Source organism: Typha angustifolia, chromosome 6 (assembly GCF_048772165.1).
Source record: "Typha angustifolia cultivar Huaian chromosome 6, ASM4877216v1, whole genome shotgun sequence".
NCBI classification, from domain to species: domain Eukaryota; kingdom Viridiplantae; phylum Streptophyta; class Magnoliopsida; order Poales; family Typhaceae; genus Typha; species Typha angustifolia.
In genome coordinates this window covers 7,956,424-7,983,534 of record NC_133244.1, presented here as the reverse complement: position 1 = coordinate 7,983,534, position 27,111 = coordinate 7,956,424, and the positions used below count along the sequence as shown (strand labels likewise).

The 27,111-nt window shown below is 37.1% G+C and overlaps 5 protein-coding genes across 5 annotated transcripts; 2 read left to right on the top strand and 3 right to left on the bottom strand.

Moving 5' to 3' along the window:
* Positions 1–3,572: 3,572 nt before the first annotated feature.
* Positions 3,573–6,876, top strand: LOC140760835 (SWR1 complex subunit 6). The gene is made up of 4 exons (XM_073097867.1): positions 3,573–4,245; positions 4,576–4,678; positions 6,319–6,428; positions 6,527–6,876. The coding sequence occupies exons 1-4, from the start codon at positions 4,141–4,143 to the stop codon at positions 6,728–6,730; spliced, it is 522 nt and encodes a 173-aa protein (XP_072953968.1). The 5' UTR covers positions 3,573–4,140; the 3' UTR covers positions 6,731–6,876.
* Positions 6,877–7,141: 265 nt separating this feature from the next.
* LOC140760833 (PRA1 family protein B3-like) lies at positions 7,142–9,319 on the bottom strand. Its single transcript, XM_073097864.1, has 2 exons — positions 8,575–9,319; positions 7,142–7,422 (listed from the first exon to the last, which is right to left on the bottom strand). Exon 1 carries the CDS (start codon positions 9,255–9,257, stop codon positions 8,589–8,591), a length of 669 nt encoding a protein of 222 aa, XP_072953965.1. The 5' UTR covers positions 9,258–9,319; the 3' UTR covers positions 7,142–7,422; positions 8,575–8,588.
* A 999-nt stretch (positions 9,320–10,318) lies between these two features.
* On the bottom strand, positions 10,319–12,868 carry LOC140760837 (uncharacterized). Its single transcript, XM_073097869.1, has 3 exons — positions 12,654–12,868; positions 10,910–11,110; positions 10,319–10,598 (listed from the first exon to the last, which is right to left on the bottom strand). Exons 1-3 carry the CDS (start codon positions 12,762–12,764, stop codon positions 10,563–10,565), a joined length of 348 nt encoding a protein of 115 aa, XP_072953970.1. The 5' UTR covers positions 12,765–12,868; the 3' UTR covers positions 10,319–10,562.
* An 878-nt stretch (positions 12,869–13,746) lies between these two features.
* Positions 13,747–14,621, top strand: LOC140760836 (LOB domain-containing protein 12-like). Its single transcript, XM_073097868.1, has 2 exons — positions 13,747–14,069; positions 14,177–14,621. The coding sequence occupies exons 1-2, from the start codon at positions 13,911–13,913 to the stop codon at positions 14,462–14,464; spliced, it is 447 nt and encodes a 148-aa protein (XP_072953969.1). The 5' UTR covers positions 13,747–13,910; the 3' UTR covers positions 14,465–14,621.
* A 3,490-nt stretch (positions 14,622–18,111) lies between these two features.
* LOC140760834 (abscisic acid receptor PYL5-like) lies at positions 18,112–19,008 on the bottom strand. The gene has a single exon (XM_073097865.1). The coding sequence runs from the start codon at positions 18,831–18,833 to the stop codon at positions 18,243–18,245; it is 591 nt and encodes a 196-aa protein (XP_072953966.1). The 5' UTR covers positions 18,834–19,008; the 3' UTR covers positions 18,112–18,242.
* Positions 19,009–27,111: the final 8,103 nt, after the last annotated feature.

The window sequence follows — 27,111 nt, the reverse complement described above, 5'->3', positions numbered from 1 at the left end:
GGAAGTATCTTTTAGCAGGATTGCCAGCCTCAAAAGGGAAGGCTGTTGGAAATCCAGAAGATGCAAACATGAAATCATGGAAGCCGAAAAAGGATATCAAGTCATCTATGAACTTGATGAATGAGAACAGACTTGCTTCACTTGGTTGGAACACCAAAGAATACGGCCACCATGGATCTGGTGCTTCTGAAGATGCAGATTGTGAAGATCCAGTCTCTGACTGGGAGGAATTAGCGAAGGATAATGTGCAAGATGCCAAGCCCCGTTTGGTTAAGAAGAATCAAGATGCTAGAGCACCAACGACCTGATGACAGGAGCTCACAGTTCGACATGGAGAGACTGTTACTTAAGTTAAGGAAGTTGTCTGGTGATCGGCAGAGAATAAATCCATCTTCGAATATCCGCATAAAAGATGATGCGTTTCCAAGGAGGTGCATGAGGGCAATGGTCAAGTTTCAGGAGAGCTTTATACCAAGGATTGTGTAAATTACTACATAGGTCCTTGTGCCCCTGGAGGAGTGCATGAGAGCAATAAACAGATCTTTGTGGAGTAGAATGTGATTGAGAAGGCATATACTTCAAATGCATCTGATAATATTAGTGGGAATGAAGAGAATTGAACTTACAGGTTGATCCCTGATTACTTTGACCTCTTGTGCACAAGTTATTCGTACTTTCATCTAATATTCATCATAATTTCTTATGGCTTGTTCCTTTCCTCTGATTTGTATACTAACTGATTGCTAACGCATTTTCATAGTTGGTGCAGGTCATCAAAAATTTGAAAGAACGAACAGTTAATATGGAGAAGAATCAGGTTCTCTCTCTCTCTCTCTCTCTCTCTCTCTCTCTCTCTCTCTCTCTCTGTGTGTGTGAGAAAATTCTAGGTTAGAAATTACTAGCTAATTTCTTAAATCTACATTTTTATGTTCTGTCTCTGCCAAATTTAGCTATGATTTCAGCTATATTGTCCTGGTTGGAAGAGCAGTTAATCAAATTCACGTCTCCATGATTTCAGCTATATTTTTATGTTCTGTCCTGTTCTCATGAATTCAGTTTGTTTCTATTGTCATGTTTTTGTTCCAGTTCACTTGTTCAATCATCTCTTATTTTTCTTGTGGGGCTTCACATGTGAAGATTACTATGACTTTCTAGAGAATTATTCTTCTTTTCTAATCTGAAGTGCCTTGAAATACAGGTTGCAAATGAACTGGAAATTGAACAACTTACAGTTGTAGTTAAAGAATCAGGCAGAAAAATCCTACAATTGAAGGACCATATAAAGGAGCTAGAATCGAAGATGAATCCTTTTGTGGCAGTTGATGATTCTCTAAACAAATTTGTTGAACAATGTCTTGGCTCAGAAGACACGATTTATTTGATTGGAGGTTTTAATGGCTCGTCCTTCTTGTCAACATCGGATTCCTTTTCTCCCTCCTTGGACATATTAACACCTCTGAAATCGATGTGTTCTGCTAAGTCTTATACATCACGCATCCAGCTTTTCATGTAAATTTGCAATTTAATTACCACCCTAGTGCCTTATTTCTACTTCTATGAAGTTGAATGCTATGACCGAAGGCATGATGATTGGACCTTATGTCCTCCCTTAATTCGTGAAAAAGGAAGTACAGCCGGAGTTACCTTAAACGGAAAAATATATGTAATTGGTGGGGGAGATGGAAATGATTGCTTCTCGGAGGTGGAGATGCTCGATCCTGCTCTAGGAAGGTGGATAAAGAGTCAAACAATGCTTCAGAAGGTATGGTATAGATATCCTCTTGTTTTACTTGCTCTTATTATGGACACAAAATTCAGTTCCATCTACCATTTTTCATTTTTCTGTTAAACTTTATTTTGTTAATTGGTGAACATGCTCAGCATATAAAGTAGTATAGGGAATCTCTTGTTATGTTTATAAAAAGAAGGAACCCCTTTTCCATGACATTGTTGGAAAGAGTTAGTACTGATTTCTTTGTGATTCTTCTTGACATTATTGGTAACACCACCAATTTAGCATCTGTTTGTAAATGCCATTGGTTTATCACTGCGTAATATCACTCTTATCATATGAACAATGAGAAAATGGTTCATTTGACTGCCTAGCTTGTGAAAAGATGAGGAAAATCCAACGATGATGTCCCAACTGGAGATCCTTATATAAAACAATCACCTTCTGCCAAGTAGTAGTAAGAAAGAAGCAACAGTATCAAGGAAAATAGAAATAAAATATAACGCTATTTTGTATTTCTTGTTTGTAACTCCACCTACTTTAAGTTCCAGCACATAACCTTTCAAATTTATGACCTACCATCCAATAATCAAACTTTGGAAGTTTTCTTATTTAACTGCATTTTGGTCTTTCAGCGTTTCAGTCTAGCCGGTGCAGAACTGAATGGCACAGTTTATGCAGTTGGAGGATTTGATGGTAACAATTATTTGAGGTAACATCCAATATTAGTGAATATCTGTTAGTTTAGGTTTTGAACATTTTAACATGTAGAGCAGAGAACTCTTTTACGTATTGTATCTGTTGGACGGTTTGCTTTTTATTTATCTTCTAATGAAAATGGACGGGCATAAGATTACTTACTTACTGCCATTATATTTTCTCATTTTCTGGTTTTCCTTTGGATAACATAAATATGCTTATTTTTATTCTATTATAAACCAAGATAAATTTATGAGCGCATTTTTGAAAGTTGAGATAGTAAAAGCTGTTGAATCTTGTTGTTATACATATGAAACCTTCTAGTAGAGCTCTTTCATCAAAATTTAGAAAATTATTTCTCATGAAAAGTCTAGCTATAGCCTACATTCGACTTGAAACCGTTGTTATTATGAATTTCAGCATATATGACCATGTATAAGCTGAGAAACTAGAGAAAATTTTCTTTTTTATGTTGAATACTAATTCTTTTGCTTTTATTGAAGTCCATGTCTTTTTTTCCCCCCTTACTTTGAGTTGGGTATGTTCTTAAAGTACCTTTCAACACTGTGCGGAAAAGTACTGTCATTCCAATATCTGATTATAAAAATTGAAAGCTTAAGTTCATTCCTCAAATTTTTGGAGGATTAAAACTCACTAAGATTTGATTATTTCCTAGCTCTACTGAAAGACTTGATCCTCTGGAACCTTACTGGATGAAGCTTCCAAGCATGAATACAAGCAGGTGTTGTCACTCACTGGCAGTGCTGAATGAGAAGCTGTAAGTTTTGTCACTGCCATGTGGTCTTTTATCACTTTGCATTAAAAAGAAATGTTCTTGTTTAGATACACAGTTGGTGGTTATGATACAAAATTATTGGTCCCAAGCGCTCGAAGTTTATGATCCCCGTATAGGATCCTGGGTGATGTCTGAGCCCATGAACCTCAGGAGAGGTTACGCTGCTGCAGTCGTGCTTGGTGGTTCTTTATTTGTGATCGGTGGAGTTACGGGAGGACCACGCCGTTGTGGACATTGTGTGTGTGTGTGTGTGACATCCACTGATCCTTTATTCCTGCTCTTCTCATGCAAACTCATTTACTTATTGACATGACTCTTCTTCAATGCAATGGTTGCAGGTGGAGTATTACGAAGAAGAACGCGGTTGGGTTAAAAATTTGGCCTCAAGTCCATTGGCAAGAGATGCTATTGTTCAGCCATTGTGCTGTAAACATTGGGATTTTAGTGACTTTGATTCAATACTTGTTCATATGTGCTGATGTCCATAGATGATCAGATAGTGTGAAATAGCTAAAACGCTAAAATGATTCGTACTGCTCTTGTTGCATTATATCTTTAAATCTTCAAATATGGAACTTGTGGTATGTGTATATCTACAATTTAAGTTAATAGGGAGATTATAGGGTAAATTAAGCGAAATCTATGTTCATCTTAATCAAATAGTTGTACATCTACTATGGAAAGAGAAATAGGTAGCTATAGCCTTTAGTTTTAGATGGGGACATACAAGAAATAATATATTTGTAGAGGGGTGGATATGGAAAAAGACCGACCTCAAAAGGAAACCCTTGCTACTTTGCGAGTCGATTCCCTCCGTCCTCTTTAGGTCGCTCCCTTCCCTCCCTTCTCATTCCCTTCCAGAGATATTTGGAAGATTTACTAATCCTATAGGAGATCTCCTATCGGAGCTGTCATGGACGAAGAGAACACGGGGCCTTTCCGCCGGACGTCAAGCCGGACGAAGAAGATGGCCACCAAGATGGTCGCGGCCCTCGCCAGCACCGATAACCGCACCCAGGTGGAATCCTTCTCCCTCTTTCCTGGCCTCTCGTAAAATCTTTCTTTTTTTTCTGGGTAATTGGTGGAGATAATGATGAGAATTTCCGCTTAAGAACAGGTCGGAGTGTGTAATATTATTAAACAAGATGATTGTAGCATTTATGCTTCCTGGAAGGACCAATCTGGGTGGTAAAAATTGAAATACATTGGTCTAGTAGTGTTTGCCTTCTTAGAGCAAATTTATCGTGCTTTGATGGGTTTTGGAGTAGTTTTTCTTTCTTTAAAACTGCAATTTTGGGCGGGGGATTCTGATGCTAGTTTGGTTCTTGCTACCCTCTTGGTATCAAAGGCAGCAATTGCACGTCTTGAGGCCCTAGAGAATGACAATGCCGGTGCAGAAGTAGTCGATATGAATGAAGATGATGATGCCTCTCTTGATGATGAAGACCAAGGTATGGTCAAGTTCTTTTTTATTTGACATATCTCTGTTTAATTATACTGCAATTTTGGTTATCTTGCTGTAGTTAGATGGTTTTGAAGCTTGTGGGTAGAAATGAGTTATGGAAATAAGTTAATAAATCTTAGGGAGCTGTGATTTGTACATCTCATGTAGTTGATGGCAGTAACTACTGAATCATTAGATGGTTAACTTAAAATGGGATATTATTTGCACAAATTTGTCTGTCCTCTCTTCTCATGAAATATGTCAAGTATATGTCAAGCTATTAAAATAATCGAGCCAACTTGATGTTCAGATGCTAAGGCTGAAGGCTCGATCAAGCTCGGCTCAATATTAAGCAGAGTCCAGCTTGATCAATTGAGTCAGGCTCGAATCCAATTTCAAGCCAAGCTTGATCATGAGCCAGCTCGGTCAAGCTTGGCTCGATTAATAATTTAATAGTTAATATAATATGATATATAATATAGATAATTAATAGGAACATTTATATCAAGATCTAAAGGCTCATAATAATAGTCCCTAGGGTTTTTGTAATCTCTATATTTTTGTAGTTCAAGTTTTTTGCATATAGATTGTTGAATCAAACTTAGTTCAAGCTTCGTTCAGGCCTAAATGAAACTTGATCCAGGCTTGATTTAGACTTGAATTGGATATGCTTGAATCTGCTTATTGATCGGCTTGTTTAGGCTCAGGTTAAAATTGGCTAAAATTGAAAGTGTTCAATTCAAGCTTGATTCTGAGAATAGGTTTGAAATTTCTGAAAATAGACTTGAAATTAATTTCAAACCAAGCTTGGTCAAAGCTCGGATCAATTATACCCCAAATAAGTGAAAGGTCCAAGTTTCAGACTGATTTTTTTCTACAACTAATTAAATCCAAATGGTTGAGTGCCTAATCATCACCTTCCATTAACAAAGTCATTTCATCCTTGCTCTGAGTCGCTGGGATATGGGACTGTAGGAAATTGTTTTTTTTTAAGGGGAACTGTAATGGGATCAAATTATATTTCACATATTCTTGTGTGAATGTCTCGCTTCAGGGTGTAGATTTAATATGCTTAGTGATGCTCTTCTGTTTCTGTGGCTATTCTCATTCTATACTTATTATAGTTAAGCTTTTACCGAAGAAGATTTCTTCTGCTGATTTCCTTGCTCATTCGCTTGTTCAACTCTTCATTCCTACAAATCTAACCCCATCTTACGACTTGACTTCCCTCATAGACCTTGTAAATACCATCTGTCATTACATCGTTAATGGTAAACTCCTATCTCTTTTTCTTTCTGCTCTAGAATATATAAACCTCATATTCTGTTCCTGTTAACCTTCCTATTACCTCTTGAAAGAAGGTGCTTTCATGCTCACCAGTCCAAAGGAGAAAATACTGAGTCTGCTAGGCCCATTGTTGCCCATTTTCAGATAAACTGCTCTTGAAATGGCTGATAAAATAAGCTTGAATGGCAAAACTGCGACTCCATGATCTTTTGCTGATAGAACATCTAGATCTCTTGTTCCCATTTGAGATAGATATTTTTGTTGCTTCCAGATAGTTTGTGAACTTCACACCAGTACATTAACATCTTTTGAAACAGATCAAGGTTCGTTAAGACATACTAAATAGGTAAATGTTTGCAGTGTACATTCAAAAGAAGCAGTCGAAGAATATGAAACGCAAGACCAGGCAGGGAAGGGCACTGGAGAATGCAAAGAAGGCACCCAGGACGTTCATGGAAGTGTTACAGGAGGTAGGCAGAAAGAGAACGAATATGGTAATCGATATGTTGGGTAGGTCTAAACATGTCTTTAGTGACATTTGCGCATCTTGCTCTCATGATTATGACAGGCAAATCTAGAGTCCTTGCCTCCCCATGTCCCTACCTACCTGAAGGCTGCTGTTGGCCCACCGAGCACCAGATCTCGACGCCATTTTTGCACGGTTTGTGGTGACAGTGCCAATTACACGTGTGTGAGATGCGGGATGCGGTTTTGTTCGTGTCGCTGTCAGGTTATACATAATGACACACGTTGTCTTAAGTTTGTAGCTTGATTTTCTGCCAACCATAGTTTCGAGTTGTATAGACTGGCCGATATAGCTTAAGGCTTGGATAAGGGAGGTTTGTCTAAAACCGAATCATTTTGATGATGGTTTATTCTTCTATACCAAAATTATATAATCTAAGAAAGATTTATGGAATTATACTTGAGTATATATTTTATCATATTGGCTTTTAAACTTAATACGAATTTAGCTGCTGCTGATTTCTAGGACAACGCTCAAGGAACAGCCTGTTTTTGCGATTATCCTTTAGCAGAAAATGGGCATCATAATAAAGAAAAGTAGATGGTATTCATAATTACATGTAACATGTCACATGTTCTTAAACAACACCAAGAACGATGTGATTCCATGTGTACTTGAATACAAATGAACACAAGACAATGATCAAAATCAGAAAAATCAGAAAAATAAAGATGTCTTTTGAATGTTGAATACCAATGTCTTATACAAAAATACAGGAGATGATTGACAAGAGAGTGTGGGGGTATTAAATTGCCTTCCTAACATTGCCAGTGAACTAATTCTTATACCATTTCTGGCAACCTTTTCAGCAAAAAGGAGTGCAATCTCAATAGTCCAACAAAAGTAAACCACTATCTACTTGAAATTCTTTATATCAATTGTGCAAGTAATAATATGTATATATTATTTTATCACTCCTCCAAGATGCAGATTATTTCCTGCAAAATAATAGATCAACCTCTTGTCAATTCAAATTACAAAATATTGAAGGAGTAAAAGAAATCAATGCTGAAATAAATGTGGTAAAACCAAGAAGGGCAAGGAACATAAGAGATGAAGTAACAAAACTTAGCTATGCAATGTACAATATAAGCCTACTAGTTATCTGGAATATCTATGAATTACCAAGAACACCGTTTTCTCTTCATCCTCGGGTACAATATTGTTCAATTGATGCACTTACATTTTCATGCCTAAAAACTGGGAACCTCACAAGAACCCTAGACATCTTTAAATACGCCTCAGAGAACTCTAGTTACAAACTTCTCGAGAAAAAAAAAATCATATGAAGACCCAGAATATTCTTAGAGGCAGCACATAAGAGCATGAGAAAACATCAGCATGTTTTTCAGTTAAGAGAAACCTATCTCGAGTCCTCGGAAGACCACATAAATGTACTTTTACTTAACAAAATCAGAGTAATATCATTTGCAGTTGAGAACATGTTATAGCAATGCTCCTAATTGTCTAAGTTTCACGGCATCATCCTGAACTAAGGCAAAACTTCTGTTTAACAATCTCCAAGGCTCATCATTCGAAATTTGGCCGACCTCACTTATGGGCCTTATGGCTATCATTCATGCTTTCCCTTAAGGGGTGTATTTTTACTGTCAGTAATGTCTAAAGACAATTAATTATGTTGCAAAAAGGAGACTAGCCTCAATTTCCCCCTATTTAAGAGCTACTTCTAGACGAATCGTGAGCAATTTTTCCCCTTTAAATGATATAGAGACAATCCAAGGGATAGCTAGTGATCATCCTCGTAACAAGTGCATAGAATCAAGTATAATTAGTTGCTAAACTTGCAACCTAATTTTGAGGACAGGTCACAATCGGTTCAAGAGCATTAAACGATCTCCCCTAATATTACCAGATCTGCACTAAGTATTAAACGATCTACAGAAAGGAGCAAATCTACCATCACGCAGATCTCATGTCACCTAGAACGAGAGCAAGCACATTACCACCCAAATAGATCAAGTAACCACCTCAGATTTATTCATCCAAGATCGAGGCGCTAAAAAATTCTAACCAATTCATCAAGCAAAAGTTTGCAATATACCAGATCAAAGATAATCTCTTTCTCTAACCTCAGATCCGGCGATCAGACTCGTGCCGCGACAGCAGGCGCCGCAGCAACTGCAGAGGAGGCTGCGCCGCCGAGGAACGAGAGTAACCCGGCCGCGGCACCACCGGCGGGCTCGGCCTCATCAAGAAACAGGTCTTCTGGAACTCGGCAAGCTCCATGGGCGCAGACGAGTGCAGCTCCAACCATGAGCGCGGAGATGATGAGAGATCCCACGGAGGTGACGAATACGACGAGGACAGATATGAGCACGAGCCCGCCTAGGGTTTCCCGATCGGAGAAGACGCGGCCGAAGAGGACGAGCGGCGGATCTGCCGGGCGGAAGAGGTAGAGGAAGCACCAGGCAGCGAGGAGGGAGAGGAGGACGGCGAGGGAGAAGGGGTGGGCGAGGAGGGAGGCTGCGAGCATTACGGCGACGAGAGCGGCGTAGTTGACGCGGAAGTAGGCAAGGTTCTTGCGCAGGCGGGATGCGGCTTCAGTGAGGGATTCGGGGCGGGAGAAGGCGGATCGCTCGCTGAGCTCCGACCAGGGACGACGGTTGGAGAGGGAGGAGCGGATCGAGTCGGAGAGGCGGGAGAGGAAGAGGCGGAAGGCTGGGGTGGCCGCCCGGGCGGTAGAGGGAGGAGCCGCCGCTGTGGTAGGGTTAGAGAGCGGGAGGAGAGGAGGGTTAGGGGAGGGAGAGGCCATGGCGGAGTAGGAAGACGAGGGCTTTCTGGGAACAGTTTTGGGAACGAAGGGTTGTTTTTATAAAAGAAGACGGAAGGTTGCGAGGAAGTAGAGGACGCGTTGTGGTATTCCCGAGGGTCAAAATAAGGGTAGCTTTACTGTTGGAATAAGCAATGACGTGTTGAAGCAGGAACCGTGGATTTGGAAGGTCAAGATGGTTGAGGTGTCGGTGTGAGACATATAACATAATTATTTGAATATTCCACCACCTAATTATCATGTGAATCTACAGTAGATAATATTCATATCAAATGCCGAAGTAACATAAAGTAGAGTAAAAAAAGAAATAATAATAATAATAATAATAATAATAATAATAGTTGGAGATCATGTGGGCACTCAAGGAGGTGAAAATATTATAGAGGGTCCATTCAGAAACTCTACAAATTATCACAGCTAAATGAGGGAACGACAGACCACCAAACTGAGTAGGATATGATAGCTAACATTTGAGAATGACACTTAGAGTAAGTAGTATGATCGAACAGGACATATAACAGAGAATGCAATGAAAATTCGAAACAGTAATTTGCAATAAATAAGGATAGCTTGCACTCTAACGATGTAATAAAAGAATAATAGTTAGTAAAAGAACGGCAACAAGAAGATCTACTTTTTCGCTGTATCTAACCATATAGAAAAATTAGATACTAGTGGACTCCACCAATTTGGGTGAGTTTGATTAATTAATTGCTTGTTACAAGAAAGCGTCTCACAAATATGAAAACCGGTGCTTCTACATCATCACATCACGAAAACGAGAATAATTTTATAAATAAAGCCCAAAAGGAAAGACAACTGTGAACTGAAACAAGTGCTTTCGTCCAGCTATGAAATACTCTGGTTCAAAATGAATAAGCCAGGGAGAAAAGAAAAGGAGATAAACCTGTCCACACCTAAGACTACAAGCAGCTTGACAAAATACAAACGAAGTAAGAAAAAACTTGGTTATTTTTTAACAGAAAAATATCTTATCAGGAAGGAAGAAATTAAGGATAATTTACCATTCTCAGATCATGATATGCCAAGTCAACAGAAGCACAATTATTTAAGCCATATATCAACAGAAGCACAATTATGTGTACAGACACATGTATTCTGCCCAACATATGATTGGACGGGTAGACTAATTAGCACTATGTCCATTGTTCCAACAACTAAAATTAAAGAGCAAAACAGTAAGCAGTTACAACAGTGCTTCCAGTCTTCCAGATATCTGCCAGGACTATATAGATTGGATCTAAAATTCCTGGAATAGTTGGGTACTTAGAAAGTCGATCCATTCCATCCGAAGTCAGAACCCTGCATAGTTCATACGGATTACTCATTAATGTACTCCATCAGAATAATGGAGATGGATAAGTAAATCTCGCAGGGGATGAAATAAAACCCCCATGAATGTTTGGGGAAAAAAAAATCTGAAAGCCTACGAAGTGGGATGCCATCAAATAGTAAATCCTTATTTACATGATATATTGCTGATGTAAAGCATGCAAACACTACACATATTCTTCTGTCCGATGAGCCTAAAGGCAGGAAAATTGAGACAAGAAAATACGATAATAAACAATGACTCATCAAAGGCCTTCGGAGAATAAGTTAAGATCACTTGCCTTTGAGTCAGAAAACTTGAGGAAGAAACGCGACTTGGGAACAGAGAGTTTGGTCTCCAGAATTGCAGCTATTTCAGCACTAAGTTTCTTGTTCACATTGGTATTCAGACCGCCAATGGAAACCAATTCACCATATGCAGCAGGCTGCTCAGTGCCCCCAAATGCAATGGGCACTGATCCTTTGAGGACAACCATCACATACTATAGAAGAACAAATAAATAGATATAAAATCACAAAAAACTACATACAAAGAAAGATGCCAATAAGCAAATGGTTGTCATTAAATGAATGTGTGCTAAAAACTCAGATCAAGAATATAAGAAAACAACAAGACAAAGGTGTTAATGGCACAATGATGCTTTAGCTGCACAAAAAGGAAAATCAAATATCCAAGATAGAGCATTCACTACGATAAGTAAAATGCATACTGAAGGGAGCAGGGATGAAGGGATGGGAAGGGGATTCTGACTCTATCGAGTTTGATGCCATGTTCCTCACAAAAGGGAGAACTAGAAAGAGGAGCTATCATAGAACCATAAAGAATGTAGGGGAATCGAGCTATATACCTTTCTGTAGTCGGCATAGGATCATACAACAGCACTTGTAACATTTACAAGAGTCTGAAGAAAACAGAACAGAGTATTACATGCAAGAATTTTTCAATTTTAAGGCACAATCTGAATGGTCTCAGCTTCTTCAGAATTTGGAACATAAAAAAGAAAGAGCTATGATGGCAACTAATCATGAGAAACAGGTGAGTGAAGACTGATACAAAGTTAATCAATAAATCGTCTGGATGAAACTAAATATCTCCAATTTGATGCTAATCAAAGTCCATAAGCTAACCAAAAAGTGATGAAACAGCAATTTCTTAGCCAATGGCATATATATAGGAAGTGGCCTAACTGTGACTTAATAATAGTCTGACAGTGAAACAACTTTGGAGTAACAGTAACTAATTTGTCCCCCTTATTTGGCTATGTGCGTTTTGGAGGCTGAATGATATATTCCCCTAAAGAAATGAAGAGGAGAACAGTACAACATCGAAGAAAATATGCGAGCGGTGGAAGAAAGCGATATATTCTCCTAAAGAAATGAAGAGGAGAACGGTACAATACCAAACTCTACTAATAAGGATTCATAAGTCTAACGCATTAAAGCTCAAGATTCTCGAAAGAAGTTCTGCCACATTTCCTCATTTAGTGAGACATTTGAATGATTTAGGTTTATGTCCCGATCTAAATCACACGTCATACCACATTAGGAATATATTACTAAGATCATAGAAAGCACACGCTGAGAGCTTTGCTTTACTTTTTAAACAAAATCCAACATCTTTGGACAGATATGTTCCCATTAAACACTCAAACTAACATCGCCAATCAATAATATAGCATACATCCAAATGCAATCTACTGACTTACATGATGGAAATAATAAATAAAAAAATTATCTGTTCAAAATTATTTTTCTTCTTGTACAGATTTGTAAGCGCGAAACCAAAGAGCGGAATAACCAATATAAACGAATAATAAGACAGAAAGTCAGGCTCAGATCCAGCAATTTTCTATCAAACTATAAAATTCTACCACGCATCATTTCTGACAACGAAATCAACCAATTAGCCGCGTAGATCCAGAAAAAGATTGAGAGATGGATAATAGCAACTTGACGGCAGGAAATCCAAGCCAAACCCTAAGGACCAGATAACGAAATAAAAAAGGGGGAAAGAGGAAAACCGACAGCTTCCGGCTTGCCGATGAGGTTGGCGACGGTCTTGGTCAGCTCGGAGAGGATGGCGGAGGTATCGACGCCATCGAGGCTCACGTTAGCGGAGAGATTGAGGCACGGCATTTCTTCTAAGTCTTCCCCTCCCTTCTTTCCCCTTGTTCCTTTTCTTTTCAGAGAGAGAGAGAAAAACCCTAAACCCTTGCTCGCGTCTTCGAAGCTTCCCTCTTTTTCTCCTTTGTAATACCGTACGATGATACGTACTAATCCTCTACTTCATTGCATACGTAACGTGTCACAGTCATATATATATATATATATATATATATATATATGTACTATAGTACTATTTATATTATAACTATATTATAAATAAAATATTTGTAGAAACCAAGACCTCATTTTCTTTCTTCTTTTTTTTTTAAAAAAAAAAGTGGCATTTTATATTAAATATTATAATTGACTTTGTTTTTTTACTAAATAGATATCTCCTTTTATAAATAATGGAAAAGAAAATTTTGTTTGTGGTATTAGTCAAAAGATGCAGTGTTATTTATAATTTCGCTATTTTCCGAGACTGTGGGATGGCATAAAGACCAATCTCTGGCCAACCCCATCCCCACTTAGCTTCTTGCAAGTTAATTCCAAATTATAGCTTATAACTCGTAACTCGTTATTCGTATAAATAATACATTCACGGATAACTTACCCTTATTCACAGATAACTGACTACTTGTCTTGTAAAACAAATGGGCCCCAAATTTCACCTGAAGTCCTCTAAAAGAGCCTTGAAAAGATTCTTCCAACCACAACACCTACATGGATCAAAGAGCACATCGTTTTTTCTCAGGGAAAAAAGTAAGACTGTTTTATAGAAGTTGAGAGAGGTTTGCTTAGGGTTGAAGGAGGAGATCTAATTAATGTCAAATTTGGTAAACTTAGCTTAAAAATAATAATTAATAATGCTTAATTTATTAAAGCTTGGTCCCTTTACTTCTGGGGCTCCACTTCTTCGGATACCCACTATCCACCAAAATCTGGCGTCACAAAAGTCCTATACTATAAGCCTTTCTTTATTCTTCTTCAAACTGGCCACAAAACTTTAGAGAAGAGAGGAGGAGACAGTGCGAAAGAGAGGGACGTGACTACGTGGGTGTCTACCAGCATACTTCACACCCAGCCTTGTTAATTAATTAGAGTTATATCCCTTTATAAATAACAAGAACCCACCTCTACCTTTCTCCTCCTCGTAATTAATTAACAGAGCTTGAGATGGGTACTGGGAGCTCCCCTTGCGCCTCGTGCAAATTGCTCAGGAGGAGATGCGCTAAAGATTGCATTTTTGCGCCTTACTTTCCTCCCGATGATCCCCACAAGTTCGCCATCGTCCACAAAGTCTTCGGGGCGAGCAATATCAGCAAAACATTACAGGTCATCTCTCTCTTTCTCTCTTTGTGTGTCTGTGTGTGTGTAAATTAGTAGTATACATTTTCTTTAACTATGTATACGATAATTTGTTTTGGATTGATTAATCTCAGGAGCTTCCAGTTCATCAGAGAGGTGATGCAGTGAGTAGTCTCGTCTACGAGGCGAATGCAAGGGTGAGAGATCCAGTTTATGGCTGTGTAGGAGTCATCTCTTACCTTCAAACCCAAGTCTCTCAGCTACAAGTGCAGCTTGCAATGGCGAAGGCGGAGATACTATGCATCCAGATGCAGAGCAAGTCGGCCGTGGCTCATGAAGTGCAACAGATGGACTTGAGCAACAAATCCATTAATGGCAGCTCTCAGCTGATGAACATTTCCTCTGAGTCTTTTTGGGCATAAGGAATATTGTCCTTATTTTTCTTCTTCTTTTTAATTTTGTAATAGAATGAATGTTACGTGGTGACTTTTTCTTACTTCTTCATAAACTTCTGCTTTCTTTTTCTTTGTTTCAGTTAGCAGTCAACTCTTAGCATGTGATGCATGGTTAATGAAATCAACTATTAATGACGACTTTGAATTAATTAATATTGCATGTTCTCGAACTTAGCTTCTACAATTTACAAGACAAATATGAAACAGAAGACTGTTGACCTTACAATGGGTTCAGATCCTTCTGTGAATTCTTTTTCCTCCTCCCTTCTTTCTCCGAGATGTTGACAACGAGGACCGGGACCTCTCTTCTTTTGAAAACGAGTACTTATGTCGGTGAGCAATCAACATTTAGCTTTTAACCCTATCTTTGAGACCATCATGAACCTTAGTGTTTGGTGGACATATCTACCAAAAGTAGGAGGGTATGATAGTTATTTTATAAATTTTTAGTCAATATAGTAAATTGTCTGGTGTAAGTTTTAAGTCATATGCGTCGCTGAATAATTCTTATAAATCAAACGCCGTCGAGAATTACTCCAAACTATCGCGTTGCCAAACTCCTCCTCCAACACTGCTGAGCCACCGAATAGTTTTCTCCATAATATTATTCAGGGTTGAAGTCCAACTCATAACCCAACTCTACTAAAGTTTGTTAATACTGTCGGGGTTCGAGTGGTAGAGAAAAAAAATAGACGGAGGGACAAAGCGTGAGTAACAAAATTTTTTTTTTTTTTTTTAATTATGCAGTGCTAGTCTAATTAGGTTCCGTAATCATCTTAATTAGTACATTTTCGGTTGCTAGGTTAACATCTCAGTACATGCATCAGGGAGGAAAAGATTCCAGAAGTTTTGGATGGTTTGACAATATTTGATCATGATCTGTTGAATTGTACATGTAACGTTTTAAGATGCTTGACGATGGATTAAAGTTTATATCTCCGCCGTCGTAACGCCAAGAATATAAGTTAAAAATACTACCATGGAAAGTAGAACGCGTCCGTTTCACGCACCAGACTTCATGCTTTTCTGTTCAGATTTGGGACCGGGATTCGGTGCAAGTCGGCACGTTCGGTTTGTCACGGCGTACATATCTTATTTTAATCCCATATATTTTATAATTTTGATTTTTATTGTGCTTAAAGTTAAATCTAGAAGTTGGTGCTCAAAATCTAATATAAAATCAGCATGATATCATTTAAGATATCCAAATCCGTAGATTTAAAAGAAGTCTATGGGTCTAATGCCAATGATATCGTTTAAGAGAAAATATATCTTACGCTCTTATAATTAAATTAAATTTTAAAATGTCTCTCGTGACTTCTATTTATATCACCAAACTTCTTTATCGTTCTAATTTATATGTAACCGCTAATTATCTTTCAAACTAATGATATAAGTAATTTTGTATTAAAACTGTTAAAATATCTCTTATTCAAGAAGATAGTTTGCATTTTAAACCAACCTGTGAGTGTAAGTTTTATTTTCCCCTATCATTTAACTATGTGGGTCTCAATAGAATTAACAAAATTGAAGATGAAAACTACTTGCATGCACATATATTAGTTTCATTAATATAAAGCGATGAAGTATCTCCTTGGTGACTTAACTTTAAATTACACATACTAACAGTCTAACTTAGAAAAGTGTTATTAGTGGAGAGTACTGGAGACATCCTGTGTAGATACATACTCATGGCCATATGTGCTTGGAAATATAGAAAACTTTATATTAAACCCCAATCGAGAAAGCAATATCAATTCATAGGTGTAGCCACTCGAGCTTAACATACGGATTAATTAAAGACATACATCCATTTATCTTAAACAACAAACCTACCTAGAAGAGTAGGTCAATGGATTACTTTGCACGTATATAAACTAATTTATGTAGCAGTTTTACTAATACAATTAGTTTATCACTAATTAGGTGAGCAAGTGTGTGCATTATGAGCTCCGAGTTGTGGAGTTACTTTGAGCAACTTGGGATTATGTAATAATAGCAGATCACCCATGGGATATGATAAAAAGAAGAAGGAAAAGGACTGCCGTACATGCACTTGATGTATATCATATATTGTACGAGAATTGGCATCATGTAACGTACGAAATGAGCAACTTTGGTCAATAAGAATCTCCCCCCATTTCTATATTTCTATCTTATTCCTCTCATTTGTATATATCTTCTTGTTCTTCTCATCTTGAATGTATCTCGAAGCTCGAATCTGTAGGAGTAGATTGAAGCAGCTTACATCCAATTGAAGGGAGAAAAGAAATGGCATCTCAACATCATGACAAGAAGATGTCTGGTATTTTTATACACACTCTCTCATCATCTTTTCATCGTGTTACTACTGTACCATAATAATTGACTCATACTATCTCATATGATTAAAAGTTATGAATCTATATAAAAGATAAATTCACCACCCAGACAGCAGATAACATGGTTGAAAAATGCTAAATAACTATTTTGCTCTTAATTTTTTACAACTTTTTTTTAAAGTAAAAGTAAATAGTACTATTTAGAACACCTAAAAATTGATCACAGAATTAAACAGACAACTAATACATATCTGAAGAATCAAACAAACATCTAACAGACAGCTATCTCATTAATCATAGTTAAATATCGCAACTTAATAACATACAATAATATATCTTTGCCAGTTTTCTAAATTTTGGCCATTTATCGGAAGAATGATTAATAGATATTAAAGCATGTCCTGAAGATTTATTCTTAGAAAGAAGAAGAAGAAGAAAACTGGATGACATACTAAAATAGTTCTTCTGCCTTGCGTACTCAGTCGGGGGTTGAATCTAGCAGATCGAAGTTGGCATCAAGATTCAATTAATCTCGTACTAGTTTATAGTTTAATTAGTATCTTATTAGGATCCAAATACTCTGCATTTGGGTGGGAACCCTACAGTCAGTCTAGAGAAGCAGGATTGGATACTCCTGCATGTGACTAATGATACCCTTAACATTTACTTAATCCAAATCCCATGTGCATGCGTTTGTATACTGTTTGGCTGGCTAACCAACTTCACATAATCCAACACATAAAGCAATAAAAGATTAAGAAGTAGTAATCTCCACCTTAACCATATCTATCAATAACAAAGAATACACCACTTTTTTTTGCTTCACTTTGTCGGGAATACAACATGATTGCCACTTAGGGAATGAGGTTCCTCAGGCTGTACTACTTTATATGCTTAATTTTCTTTTTAAAAAAAAAAAAAAAACATAGAAGATTTTATCTATCTTACAGTTTTATTGTGATGATTGATAATTGCAATTTAGCTGACTCTTCCACACAAAATATATATATTTGTATCATATAATGAGTTCAAATTATATGCATATTATTATTTAGTAAAAAAAAACTATTAAATTAATTTAATATTTATTTAAAGGAAATAAATTTATGAGTTCTGGTGTATGTCTCAGATATTACCGCCCATCTCCTCAACATCACTGTAATAGGCTTATTTACCGAAATGACCTTAACTTTTCATTATCTAAGATAATCATTAGAGCAAGCTACCCCCCCCCCCCAAAAAAAAAACTATTTTAAGCTAGTTTTGTATCAATTAATGGATAAACCACCAAAGATCAAGAGATTTTCATTGGAGCAAGAGGAAAATTTCATACACTATGAACAATTGTAGAGCTAGCTAGTGAGGAGACACCAAAACCAAAACCAAAACCAAGAGGGGGGAAAAGGAAAAAGGAGAAGGAATTGTTAATCGCCTCTTGCGAGGCGTTCGGCGGTGCACGCCAAAGAGTGGAGATTACAGCGGACGATGGTGTCGACGAACACCCTCGTGTCCTCCTTAGTGTTACCGGGCGGTACATCGACCACGTACGACTCGACCACCACGGTGGTCCCGTCGTCGGCCGCGTGGAGCGTGGTCACCGACCGGTAGTTCTTCAGGCGGTGCTCCCCGCCCACCACCTGGAAGCTGATCACGTGCCGCTCTTCGTCGAGGATCTCGAGGCGCTCGCGGCTGCTCGCCGCCGGCAGGCCGGAGACCACGATCACCTCCCGCACCGTGCCCACGTTGCCGTCTCCGTCGACCACGTGGCAGCTCCGCACGAAGCGCTTGTAGTCCTGGGGCCGGTCGAAGCGCCGGAGCACCGACCACACGGTGGAGACCGGCGCCGCGACTTGGTGCTCCGCCGACGAGCAGCACTGGTCGGGGCCCACGGCGTGCTCGTGGTGGCGCGACACCGCCTCCGGAAATCCGTGGCCTGTGCACCGCACCTGCGGTGACCCTCCCGTGTGGCACTGACGTGGCGACGGCTTTGGGCTATTGGAAAGCGGCATGTCCATCTCTTACCAGCAACCTCAGCGATATTGTGGAGGCCATAGATCTCCTTACTTATACCGGGGCCGGGGAGCAGAATCGAGGACCGAATAGTTGCACTTTGTTTTTACTGGCATTCAAATTGGAGTTTTTTATGGGTTCTTTTTGTGAATTTTCTAGTATGGGAAGGGTGGTTTTGAGGGTTGCTTCCAATGGGTGGGGGGGGGTTGGCTAGATAAGAGAGGACTCCATGGGATGATTAAAGTTGGAAGATTGGAGCTGGGGATAGAATAAACTAGAAGGAAAGTTGGTGAGACTAAAGGTACCTAAAAAGTAATGCTATTACTCCTTATAACGTACCCTTAGTTTTATTATTCACCACCTTACAACGTACCTAAGAGGCTAAGAATATTGCTGATGTATAAAGAGTATAATACACTATCTTCCGAACTATCATTCATCATCATCATCATCATCTATACTTTTTTTAAAGAAAAACTAAAAATGTAACACTAAAACCTATACATGCATCAATGGGATTCTAATACTTCTCCTTCTTGGATGCATGGTACCTAAAATGGGATGTCTTCTTCTATTGACCCATTTATTTCCTTTTTGGGATCATCTGGATGTCTGGAAAGAACCTCTAAAATAGTATCATTCTGTTGATGTAGGGTTTGATGAATCAGCATGATCATAAACATAGGCCATATCTAGCTACCACTGCAAACGCACTCTGCAGACAAACTGTTCAACACCCTGCATGCCTCCATAAATGTCTCACTTTCGTATAACACCATATATTTAGACCGCTTTGGCTATTTGCACAGCACACCCTGTTATTAACATAGATTAGAAAATACATCACATCCTGCATGTTTTTTCATGTACTCAAATATAATATTAAGGTTAGTCAAATGGTACCGGTCGTCGCTCCTCTCTGTGTTGTGCTACTCCGCCTCTTTTAAACCACTCGATTGTCTTTTTGATTGGCGGAGATTTGTGGGGTTAATAGAGTATCTTTGTCTCTTCTTCTGATCTGTGTTTGGTTACCAGAGATTTTATATCTATGCCATAGTCACTAGATCTGTCATATCTGATTGGTTAACATTCTTCAGTTGCATTAGTCGTGCTGCCCTCACCCTCTCTCTCTTTCTCTTGCATGAATGTCGGTTGTATTGCCTTTGATGGAGGGTTAAAAAATTTGAAGTTTCTGTACATTTTCATGTGTTGGTTGTTGAGATGTAGCTCTTCTTCCCTTTGGTTATAATTGGAATTGGGTTAAATTGGATCTCAAAATCTAAAATAGAAGAGATAAAATAAAAAGATACATCTTCTTTCTTTTCCGGTGGTCAAAGATTCCTAAAAACAAGATGCTGAATGGAATGGAGCCAAGGCTCATCTAAGATTCTACTACTTTGGCATGTCGAATAATATGGGATTATATATTAACGAACAGTGGGTAGGATTGAGTGTACGATACGTGAAAATTGTTGGGAAAACTAATAGAAGAGTTGGATTATTCTACATCTCCTATCTTTGGCCTTCAATTAATGCAATTGTGTCGGCCTTAGACTCAACAAAGTGTAGAATATCTTCCATTTGCATGATGATGCAATTGCATGTCATATTATCCCTCCCTAGATAACTTTTCCTCAACTTGCCAACTTGGTCGATGAATGAATAATTTCTTATGAAAAATATTACACTAACACCTTATATTTTGACTATATTATAAAAATAATTATTCCTTTTCTACCATGTAAATTATTATTATTTCCTATCGATAACCTTTTGAAATTTTTTTTTTACATGTTATTTTTAATATATAATAATTTTCTAATAGAAAAAGTCAAATGAGATATTTTTAATAGTTAAAAAAAATCCTGTGTTTATATTATTTATAAATAAAGTCTCTTATTTGCTAAAATTTATTAAACAATGTCTCAAGTTAAATTTAATTTGACAAGCATATGGCGTAATAGATAGAAGGTAAACTATTTATTCTATTTCATGTGATATTTCTTATCTCATTCCTCTAATATGACTTTGAGATTAAACAGTAGTTTTGGATCCATAATTTTAATATCTTAGCAATTTGATTCAATTTTATTTTGTTAAAAGTCAACAGTTTAGTTTGACTTCAAGCTATTTTGAAGGCTTACGGTAGAATTAATTTGGGTATTTTTTTTCTATAGTAAATTGAAGGCTCTATTTATAATATACTCAAATTGAGGTGGGACTGTAGTAGTAGTAGTAGTAGTAGTAGGTTTGGTTGAACTCGGGTTTAGGGTCCAGACTTGACCCAATCCGACCTGCCTGACCGAAACCTAGTTAGGTTAATGGGCTTCTTTGTCAGGCCTTAAGCCCAGAAGTTATTTGGACTTTAGGTTCTATTTCTATTTGAAAGGGAAAATGGTCCTAATTTGTAATGAAAATAGATTTCGATACTACAATCCCACGTAAAATAAAATAGGTTTCGACGCTAAGCATTTAAAATTGATTTAGATCGAGGTTTAAATAATTAAATTTTGATTTTGAAGATCGTGCGTGAGTTTTTGCTTGCCAATCTACCAAAATTCTCAAATTTTTGCCGCCAATCTCCTCTATTTTTACTATGCTTAGTACTTGTTATGATACATGTGTTAACTTTTGTTCAGTTTGTATTACAGAACTTTTGTTTTATTTTCTTGAAGGCTTTGAACCTGCTGTTGTTCCTCCTTGGAGGTTTAGGAGGTCGTAGACCAAGAGAAGGGATCCTATTGCAGTCATCTTGAACTAAGAAGCGCTAAAGACAAGTGCAGTCTACGACGAGTTTAGGGCTAAGGACGAAGCTAGTACCTAAAGCTTTGGGTTGAGCCGGATCAAACCTCGCTTATGAATGAATATGATGATGTTGGTGAATATTATAAATTGAAACGGCCTCACCAATTGCTTCCTATTATGGGACCAAGGGCTCGCCTTCTTAAACGCCAATCCGTGGAGTCTTGGGCATTTCCTTCATCAATCTTTTCATAGTGCGACGGATCCCCGGCACGATTCTCCTCTTGCACCACCGTCACTATTTCTAATTTTCACGCTGCACCAAATCAAATTTAGAAATTAACAAAGAGACCACAACTTTTCGAAGCGCTTTCTATCTGAATTTGATCTCCGCTTTAGTTGATATATGTAGATCCGCATTTATTATTTTAGGTTTTCTACTTGCATCTAATTATATATTTGAGAATTTTCTGACATTTATAAATGTTGAGAATACACAGCTATTATGGCATTTCATTAAAATAGTGATATTTACTAAAATATCATTATTATCCAGCCGATAGTAACTCACTTATATTATTTTAAGTTTTTATCAATATTTATAAAAATATCGATAATTATGTGGGCTCAAATAACATAATTTTTGAGATTTATAAATGCCGGTAAAAGTGTGATAGTGCACATTTGATCTTGAATTAGTGGTATTTTTATTTTATTTTTTTGCTGGTTGTAGTAGATTAGATAAATTCTTTTATCACATATCAAATCGAAGTTTTAAAGATTTGAGTAAACTATTGAACAAAAACAATTCTCCATGTAAAAATGATCGGAGGCCTAAATATAAATATCCCTTAATTTAACTTATCTATATAGTAATTATATGTTATAAAAACTAATAGCAAGATATTTTGATTTATTCAAAGCAAATACAATGATCAAATAATAAATATATAAATGATAAAATTATCCCTAGAGAAAAGCAAAATAAAATAATATTGGTAAATGGAAGATCTAATTAATTAAGCAGTTAAAAAGTCTCATATAGATTGGTATTCTCAGTTACATTTTTACTGCGCAATTAATGCGGAGTAGTTTTACTTTTACCCCAGATGGAGCACTTACAAGCCTGCTTGCTGGCGAAGTGATATCGATGTTAATTTTGATTGCGACCACTTGACTTCTTATCATAAGCCAGAGGAGCAACAGGGCTGCCGTTGGAAGAATTCATCTTTGTAGAGCCACCATAACTCCATGGATAGTGATATTAGAACTATACAAATAGCAAATGTATACCTAAATATTTGTTTGTAGCCGATATTTTAATTTGGAAGAATCTCTTAGACAACTCCAATGGCCAAAGTTGCTTAGAATCCTTGTATCAACCCTAGCCAATTGAATTTCTGCTGGGGTTAGCTTTGCCCAGCTTGGGTTCGTTTTAAGCAATAGTTATTGGTGTTGGTTGCTCCTCTTTTTTAGGAGATATTTTGTGAGAGTTTTTATTCACATTTAGTTGTCTAGCACGTATAGTTGGGCTTTGTTTTTTTTTTTTTTTTCTTGTTATAGAGTGGTGATTTTAGATTCTTCAACTCTTGTATTTCATAAGATTGTGATTTAGATCAGTGGATTACAACGGAGCCTCAGGACGACCTGAAGCTATTGATTTGTGAACTCCTACAAGCAGTGTTTCTCTTATGAGTTTTTAGTGCTATCAAGCTTGATGCTTATTTTACTTATAATACTATCTATATAAACCAAGTTAGAGACTCATGTTAAAATGTTGTTGTTTTATTCCTCCTCTAGATGTTAATAAAATGTTTGACTTTTTTTCTCAATTAAAAACTAAACTTAATTACCAGTTTTTAGTAGCTTTAATATCATATAGATTTACGACTAAGAAAGGTACAGTTAGAATCTGCACTGTTGATTAAAAATTAACCATCTAAATTTATTTTAATCTAAACAATCAATTTTTGATCGGACCAATTCTTATTTCTCATATCAACAGACAAATAAATACCTCCTCATTTTTTTACCACATGTGAAACTTTTTTTGTTTTTGTTTTTTCGAATCAAAGGGATATGTGTGAATAATATTATTAGTTCAAAAGATGAATATAAGTAATATAAAAATATAGGAAGTATAGATAAAAGATTCTGATAGGTGTGAAGGTACGATTGAAGAAATTGTGGCGAGAATAACTACCTTGAAAGAAATGAGTAAATAATGAGGATAGTAAGGTTATTATATTCATAGTCTACTCTGTCACGCAAAGACGTCTCGATCAGCAATAACTCCAAAATTATAGATTTATCTGTGACCTCCTCTCCCCTCCCCCCCCCCAAGTCCCAGATTAACCGCAGGGGGGTCCTGACAGCGAACTGACCGAAATACCCTCGCTAAAGAGGCCTCTCGCGCAGAGGTGGCAGCCTGGCAGAGGGCATCGCCATTAGTTGGCCCGTCAGAGGCGAGTAGGGCTATTTTTGTCCTCTGGCACTTTAAAAAGTCTTGGGGCCTAGTGTTTGGTCCTCTGCGAGGAGGAAGAGTACGGAAGACATCGGAGGCGTAGCGCAAGTTCCGAGGCACGCGGGCCCACTTCACCCCCCTGAGAGATATTATTATTATTATTATTTAAATAGCTGCTGGGTTTTTGGGGTTGGTTAGAGACTTTGAGAAGACGAATTTTCTATCTTACTCATATAATAATATATTTTTACAATTTCATCCTCCTAATTTATTTAATATATATATTTTTTGATGTTTTTTTTTCCGGTTGTCAGTTAGGACATCCTAAGCACAGTAGGAAAATATAATCTAAACTTTAGATCGTTGAAATAATTGTACCTCTGATATCTGAGCAGGTACCTTTCAGGACAATTATGAGGTAGGACTTTGTCAGAGTAAAAGATAAGTGGAAATTTACATGCTTACCAAAGACAAATTCTATCTGCCAGGTTTTAATTAACCATGATAATTTAACCAATATGCTTCCAGTTTTTCTTTTATATATATATATATAGAGAGAGAGAGAGAGAGAGACAGAGAGACACAGAGAGACACAGAGAGATTTTTTTTTGGTTTGGCAGAAAGCTAATAATTAAATAGTATATATAAAGATAAGAAGAGCACCATTGATGAACTAGCCAATGAGATTATTAATGGAGTTAAGGCTGTCAAGCTACTGGCATTGTAGACTGGTCAAGAGACTTTCAGATGCACAGGCCATTAAATCCAACTTAGTCATTCATGAATCTGACACGAGCCAGCTTTTTGATCAAATGCCCTGATCTCTGAGCTATAAGCCAGTCAGAGAAACTATACATCAACTTTTCTTTAATGGATCACGAGCCCCAGAGAAATGAATCCTATTCGATAAAAAAAGGGTTGAGACAGTTGGAGATTCAATTTTTCCAGAAAGTAAAATACATTAAATTAAAATTCTACTCATATAACACTTTGATGAGGAAAATCAAAATCGAACATACGATGTCTATCATGCAGGGCATTACACCAGCTTAATAAAATGACTACACTGTTTATGCCTTTATGGTACATTCTCTCCCAAAGAGAAGAAAGAGGCTAACGTAGTCGGTAGGAAATGCACAGTTTGAGGAAAGTCATCTTTCCTTCAGATTAAAGGAAGAAAAGGACGTAGGGCTCTCTGTTTAGATCTCTCTCTCTCTCTCTCTCTCTCTTTCTCTCTGCTTGTGTGTGTGTATGTGTGTGTTTGTGAGTATGTGTGTGTGTGTGTGGTAATTAAGTCAAGGGTCTCATGCACCGAGATATGTGAACTCTTGTCTTCACCTTCTCACGTCCTCCACAAGCATACCCTTGCTACTCTGCTATAAATACACCCTCCTAGACTCGATCCTTCCTCACCCACTTCCTCCATTGAACCCCATATCTTTCTCTACCTCTTAGACTCCTTTTCAAAAGTATGAAAGGATCCTTAAAGCTCAGGAGGGATAGCGCCATAGGTGATGAGCTTGAAGGGGTTTTTTATTCATCTAATGCGCTATCTATCCTGAGTTTCATGGTTTCTTTCTACTATAATAAACTGCGGCATCGTTGGATGGGTTTGTGATATATTTATATATATATATATCTTCTTTCTTTTTATACCTCGACATCTTTGTTCTATACTTTGAATAGGAGGTAATTGAGGTGATAACACCTCACGCAAAAATATCAGGAGGAATAAAGTTCAAATTAACTATTCTCTCGTTATGTTTCTCTCCCAGTTACATGCTGAAATACCATGGTGGTTCTTTGTTCTTTTTTCTCCTTATATGTATGGTTCTCACTGTTTGAAATTATATGCATGTTTGATAACATATCTGACAAGTCTTTTAATGATCTTAATAGCCTATCAATCGAGCCGTCTAATCTTGGGAGGCCATTGACAGTTCACATGGCTGATGGCTTCACCTCACATTTCATGCATGCAATAAAATTTAATTTTTCTTTCTTCTTTTTCTTTCATTTATTGGAGCAAATTGCAGTTTACCTTCTCTAATTAGCCTGATTTTAATTTATATATGTATACATATTAAATTTAAAGAAGACCATCTTTCTGTGTTTTTTAAATTCCGGTGCCATTATTAAAGACTAATATACGTTTCACATTCATATTAATAGTTAATTAACAATTAGTGTTAACTGGTTAAATTTAAAATAATAAGAGTAAATAGATATTAGCTCTAATTTAGCCTTTTATTCATAGTATTACTGTTGTGGCCAAGCCGGCTTATTAGCAACGTAGCTATCCATCTATCCTAGATTACAAAAAATAAAAGAAAAGGAAATATAAGGTAATATCAATGGATAAAAAAAACTAGCATATCATCTTCTTCCTTGGGTTGGTAAAGAAAGTACTTGAAATGCTAAACTAAAGCAAGATATAATTTAATTTACGAAGAGTCCAGAAAACTAAGTTTGACCTTTTCCAGACTCCGTGGATGCTACGGCCCCCTAATCGCTCTTCGAATTTTGGGTTTACTTATTTATTATTATTATTAGTTTGAAAATTATGGGTGGCCCCGTTAGATTAAATTAATAAGAAAATTTAGAGATCACAAAGTTGAGAGAAGAAGGAATAAGACATATCACATCTGGAAGCATCTAAGAATCTCAGTTAGCCCAAATTATGGCTATATATAAGTTTTACAACCATAAATTATTATAATTTGCTCGAAAAAAAATCCTCTCTTTAATTTCATAGAGTAGTCGTCAAATTAGACTTACCATTAGGTTCAACCGCTTCGCTAAGAAGAAATCAATTTTGTGACGCCAATCTATCTAGTTTTTTTACAGAGATAAATAACGCATCGGAGTGAAATATGAGTAGTAATATGACAAAGAATATTGATGAAGTACTCACGGTAAAGAAAAATATGATTGATATGAGAGGACACACACTGGATCTAGAATAACATCTTTAAATATCACGGCATTTTAGGTTTACTCTTAAATGTTGCCAATTCATAAGGTAAAATATTTGATATGATAGAAATTTTACGTAATTTATTAAAAACACATTATAT